Source organism: Taudactylus pleione, unplaced genomic scaffold (assembly GCF_031769625.1).
Source record: "Taudactylus pleione unplaced genomic scaffold, aTauple2 ptg000282l, whole genome shotgun sequence".
Lineage (NCBI taxonomy): Eukaryota > Metazoa > Chordata > Amphibia > Anura > Myobatrachidae > Taudactylus > Taudactylus pleione.
Window position 1 is genome coordinate 12,311,800 of NW_028284684.1, and position 6,000 is coordinate 12,317,799.

At 39.5% G+C, this 6,000-nt stretch overlaps 1 protein-coding gene across 1 annotated transcript in view; it reads right to left on the reverse strand.

Annotated features, from left to right (window-relative positions):
• LOC148512131 (transmembrane protein 132B-like) overlaps positions 1–3,101 on the reverse strand; it is a 322,515-nt gene extending 319,414 nt beyond the window's left edge. Inside the window, exon 1 of the mRNA XM_088482156.1 lies at positions 2,666–3,101. Within this exon, the coding sequence (XP_088338282.1) occupies positions 2,666–2,744 (79 nt within the window). The 5' untranslated portion in view covers positions 2,745–3,101. The remainder of the gene's footprint in view (positions 1–2,665) is intronic.
• Positions 3,102–6,000: the final 2,899 nt, after the last annotated feature.

Consider the following 6,000-nt stretch of genomic DNA (forward strand, 5'->3'; position numbering starts at 1 on the left):
CTTAGGGATATATTATAAGAGATCACTAATTTCCATCTAGAATGTGTAGGGTACAATGTAAAAACCTTGTCACTAGTGGTAGGCAATGTGGATCTGGGAAGGAGTGACTAGGGATCCAGGGTGACTGAAAAGCTCTCAATCTGTTTCTCCTCTATAATATCACAGTCCACAACAAACTAATGAATCACAGCATGTTTGTATTGAGCCTGTCATTTCCATAGCCAAATGCTTGTATTGTGCTCTGATAATGTAACCTCAAGATGGTGAATCTGTTGGCAGAACACTAAGGGCCCATTCATTGCACAACAGTAACTGCTACCAACTGTGCCCAGCTGTCAGGCACACAGAGGGACATAACACATACAAATTACATACAACTCAGTCGTTTTTGTATATTGCGTGTGTCTTGTGTGAATAACATAATCTGTAATTAGTGTATTCTTTTGATACCAATTAAAAGAATATACTAGGTTGGTTTGATTCAGGGATCATTAGGGAGCAAGAACAACCATTTCAGGGAGTTTCACTTGAGGACTTTAAGGTGATCAGAAGTAATTGGATGGGTGTATGTATCTCTGTGCTCTTAGCTGCACATCCGGGTCTTTTACAGAATGGGCAATACTTGAAAACACATCAAAGGAGGCACTTAGAAAAGTTGGATAATAAAGATTGCAATACATGTGTAAACAGATGTGCAGGTGCAGCATGTTTTGGTGATATTACTGCCGGCGTATGGACAATTGTCTACGATAAGTAGTACATATATCACTGATTGCCAGTGTTATCAATAGGGCTGGAAAATACTCAGAATTTTTCAATAATATTACTTTGCATTATAGTTTTGACTTATTTTGTAAACTGTGATACTTATGGAATCCTCTTATTGTTTTCATGTATTCAAATCCATGGAACTAGACCTGCTGAGGGAATGACCATTTCTTAAATGGAGACAGACAGTTACATTCAACTCTCCAAGTCACTATGCAGCATGGCTTTTTTTTATAACTGGTTTGTGTCTTATAACCTTTCATCAGTAGCCTCATGAGTATAGTGAGCTTGTAGCAGTGTGTCAACATATGATATCAAAGCCTATATATTGCCAGTGTATTGTCATCACTCGTAGAGAATGTTTCAAGAATACAATATATCACCAAACATTACCTTGCAGTTTTAACAGATGTGGTGCTTACAGTATGTAAGCCTGTGCGGATTGATGAAGTTGGATATGATTGTAGACAGTGGGATAGACAGATAAAAAAGAACCAGTACATGTACTAAACTTCACACTTTGTAGCTTGAATTTATTGAGGGGGAAAATCTACCCAGAGAAATCTTATTAATTGGTTTCAAAATGAAACAATGAAAATATGTATTTCTCTTTCCAAGTGCACTTTGTCAAGCAATAAAAGTGTATTATGTATTACATCAGTGTTATTTCCAGCAATAGATGAGACAACTTTAAATGCTAAATTTCAGAACAAAAGCAAATTACTTGGCTTTTTCATCTTCAGATTTGTTTATTTTAATTGTAAAAACTGTATAGATGCTCTATTTACAGCTAAACAACAGCTGTAACATAACAATCCCCGAATGGGGCATTATGCAGCTATTATAGTTCAAAACACTGGTAAATGCATTCATTGAGCAACTGTGTTATGAATGTATCCCCTACCTTTTTAAAAATGCAATTCTGCCTCAACACAAGGTATAGACAAGAACATATTAATGTAATAGGCCACAATGGGTTATAAAGCAAACACTTACTGCAGGTGATCTGATTTGTATGACACTGGACAACTATTAACTATTCCCCTGTGTACCTAATAAAAGGAAATAAAGATGGGGTGGAAGTGGGGGGCACACATGAACACTTGTCAAGTGATATAACTTCTCCTTCCTCCTGTGGTTGCAGCAGATTTCATGTAATAGGGTGTTAGTATTTCTAATAACTGACATCCATTCAGACCCCACAGAGAATCATTCTGTACTTGCAGATTTATAAAGCATAATGCTCATTAAATATCATTTAATATGTATTGTCTTGGTGAGCAACTTAAGCCAACGTTTGGGATATTCAAGTAACCAATATACCCTCAATGACCAAGACTAAAAATGTCTGCTTGCTGTCCGATCTTATTAGGAGTAGTGTGTAGTAATTAACCTATTTTCTTGACAACACGTGTTGGCTATGGGTGAGCAATGAATATCTCAGCATGTGCGCTTTACAAGGGGAGAAGGAAAACCCGGAGCGTTTCCTTAAGGATGTTTCAATTTGTATGTAATGCTTTACTTCCCCACTTTTATATAAAACCCTCCAGGCTGCTTCAAGAGCCGCTTAAATCGACTGTCACTTTCCCTGGTCTGACACTGCTAAGAAGGAGGGATGGCGATAAGAAAGAGATGAGAGAGAACAGAAGAGAGGAGAGAGAGAGAAAGAGAAAGAGAGAGAAAGAGAAAGAGAGAGAGAGAGAGAGAGAGAGAGAGAGAGAGAGAGAGAGAGAGAGAGAGAGAGATGAGGCAGAGCACAGGTCATATACAGGAGAGAGAGAGAGAGAGAGAGAGAGAGAGAGAGAGAGAGAGAGAGAGAGAGAGAGAGAGAGAGAGAGAGAGAGAGAGAGAGAGAGACCGACCTGCGGATGATGAAGGAGATGAAAGTTTAACTAACCTGTACACAGCAATGCAAGCGATAGCAGGTGCAGTGCGGGGAACAGGGGCACTATCCTGTGTTTGTCAAGCCAAGTCATTTTTGGGGTTTCCAAGCAGAGCTCACAAGTTATTAAATAGCGAGGGCATATCCTCGTGGTGCACACAGGAGAATCACACACCAGCCACCTGGTAATCCCACATGAGGAGGTGCTGGCAGGCTGAGATGCCCGCTGCTTGCATGGCACAAGAAACGTGGTAAGTACTGGAAAGCAACTTTGCAAGCTCTTACAACAGCAGAGTAATATCCACAGACACTGGCCCGGACAGATGTGGAAAAGGACTTTTTAAGGCATGTTTGTAGGTGCCCCCGGTTGGTCCCAGCTCCGGCTGTACTCCTGGCAGAGAAGACGATGCTTCACCTCTGTGCTCTCCTGAAAGCAGCATCTTCCCAGCCCCACCAGTGACAGAGATCTGGGCAGGAAAACTCCCCTGCAACTCCTTGAATGTGAGAGTGGGCGGGATGAGTGGATTGGCAGACCATGTGTACCACTAGCAGCTGCGGTGGGGGCTGGGAGGAGTGGGCATGGAGTGGCAATGGCTAGGTGTTGTGTGCCCTATACCAGGAGAAGGACGTGAAGGACAGGTGTCCATGCAACAACGTGTGCTCAGACAGTCCCAGCTGCTAAGTTCCTATACAGATGCTGTATGTGACAGCCTGCACCTAGCAGTGTCAGACATCTATCCATGAGAGCCACACAAACACCGTCTAACAAACTCTCCCATGTCACACAGTACCAAATGGGAGTCTGATAGAGACAAACGCAGAGTTCTAAGAGGGGGGATTCCACCTTTTCCCTTTACTACTACTGTTCTGAATGTACAAACTCTGCATATGGTAAATTATACACAGCACATAGTCTATGAAAAAATTAAAATGCACTGTAATTGCACCTTGTATATACTGTATTCTCTCGCTGCAGTATCTACCTGTTATATTGTACTGCACAGTGTATATACTGTTTTCTCTCGCTGCAGTATCTACCTGTTATATTGTACTGCACAGTGTATATACTGTATTCTCTCGCTGCAGTATCTACCTGTTATATTGTACTGCACAGAAGAGAATTTGCTAGAAATGGATTTACCATATACTGTATTTATGGGCGGCTGGCTCTGGGCACATGTAGTGCTTCTTGCACCTGTAATCCCCCGTGTTATATATATATATATATATATATATATATAATACACACACACACTAAGGTAAAAGTGTCATAGTAGCTATTTTTTCCTAAGGTCACTGACATAAGCCTGCTGGTAGCACACATGTAGCAGAAATAACTGTGTGTGGAAAATGCTCAATATCTTCATAGGCAGAGATAGAGCCAGAATAAATGTATCTATCCTTTGCAAATATAGTAGTCCAAGGAAATGACACTCTTCAATACACCAACAAATTTGGAGAAGTTTTATTGACCTCCAATCTCAGTTATATTAACAACTGGGAAGTTTGATATTTATTAAACCTATTTACTTCAATAGTGTATATGTTTAATATTTGTGTCTCCTCCATCTAGAGGAGAGTAGTTATGAAAACGTAATTAATCCTTGTGTGTAATTTTAATTTGCACGTATACATGTGATAGATCAATACTACTATAGAGATGTTAAAGCTGCTGTAATTAGTGGGAGATACTGAGTTGTAACAAAATGCCAGCAGGGAGGTATAGAAATCTCATCTCTTTCCTCAGCAAATGAGCAACAGCACAAGCTAAACACAAAGAGGGTCAGCAGCCTTTCTCTAGCATGCTGGGGTGAGCTCCAGAGACCAGTCTGGAAGTAGAATAGTTTGGCCCAGACAATATACCGCGTGAAGCTTATATTTGGGGCCATTACTGAAAAATGTTAGTTTAGTTTATATTATGAGTATTTCAAGTTTTTTTTTTGTTTGAAAAGTTTGAAGTGAGAACTTTTTGAAAGTGATTTAGGATACATTGGGTTTGAATGCTGTGCAGTTTACACTCTGCACACTACTACCCTGTATCTGCAGCTCAATGATATATATTTGTTTTTATAGATTTGTGTATATATATTTAGTAATGGACTGTGTAGTAACACTACACTGGTGTATGGGGTAAGAATTTCACAGTAATAAGTCCTCTTTCTGCGTCGTCTGTAGGCCATTGAATTATTATTATTATTATCATTTATTTATATGGCGCCACAAGTGTTCCGCAGCGCCTTACAAAGTACATAGACAAAAAAGTAACCACTGACTTACAATACAATACAATACAGGACATGGATAAACATTGCTATATTAGTGACATCAACGCCCGCATAAGCAGCCAAGTGTTAGTTGCCCTAGTGGCTAGTAAGAGATAAATTAAATTACAGTAGGGAGAAGCACAAGAGGGTAGAGGGCCCTGCTCGAAAGAGCTTACATTCTTTAATTGCCTTTGATCTGCAGACAGACAGTTGTTAGTATTGTTTGAAGAGTTCCTTATTATTTGGTTACATATAGTTTTATCATGATGCTCCTTACCTTTTAGTATTTTGGGTACTTTTTATTATATTGTGAAAAATAACACTGCATAACTGATCTACTGAGAGACTGTTAAAGTTTATATTATCAAAACTGTGCCTTGAATTATATTTATAATAATGCTGATATGTACAAGTATCACTATTATTTTGTTTCACATTCAAATGTGTTAATATTTTTTATTATTTTCTGCTTGTAAAACTGCTTTTACTTTGTCATTTTGCTGAATTCTCTCAGGCCTTACAGACTGCTTACTCTAAGGGGCATATTTACCAACTTGTGGTTTTTAGGTGGTTTTAAGTGGAGGTGTTGTCCATAGCAACCAATCAGATTTTGGCTATTATCGTCTAGAAGGTGCTAGATAAATGTTAAGTTGAATCTAAAATCCTGCACTTTAATAAATATATCTCTAACTGCTTGCAGAGTAATGGATGTGTAGTAAGGAGAGCATACTTGTGTTTGCAAGGAACATTGGCCCTCATTCAGAGCCGTTCGCTATTTGCGGTCGTTCGTTTAAAAACAAGGGGTGGCTATTCAAATGATCCGTACGCACATTGTAGTCTGTTCACACCTCTAAGTCTGAACGAGCGAGCAAAACATACGCTCGTTTATTTGTTAAAAACGCCCCCTGGCCGCTCGCATCCTACGTCATGTCCGCTATTTATTAGATTAATCGAGTACATCGACCAGCGTATGAACTGCTCGCTATTCTTGTGGTTGGTGTTTGCTACCACAAATTTGCGAGCAGTTCTGGCTCTAAAATAACCCAGTGACGTGGTCAATGACGCTGCTGTTTTAAATATACACAC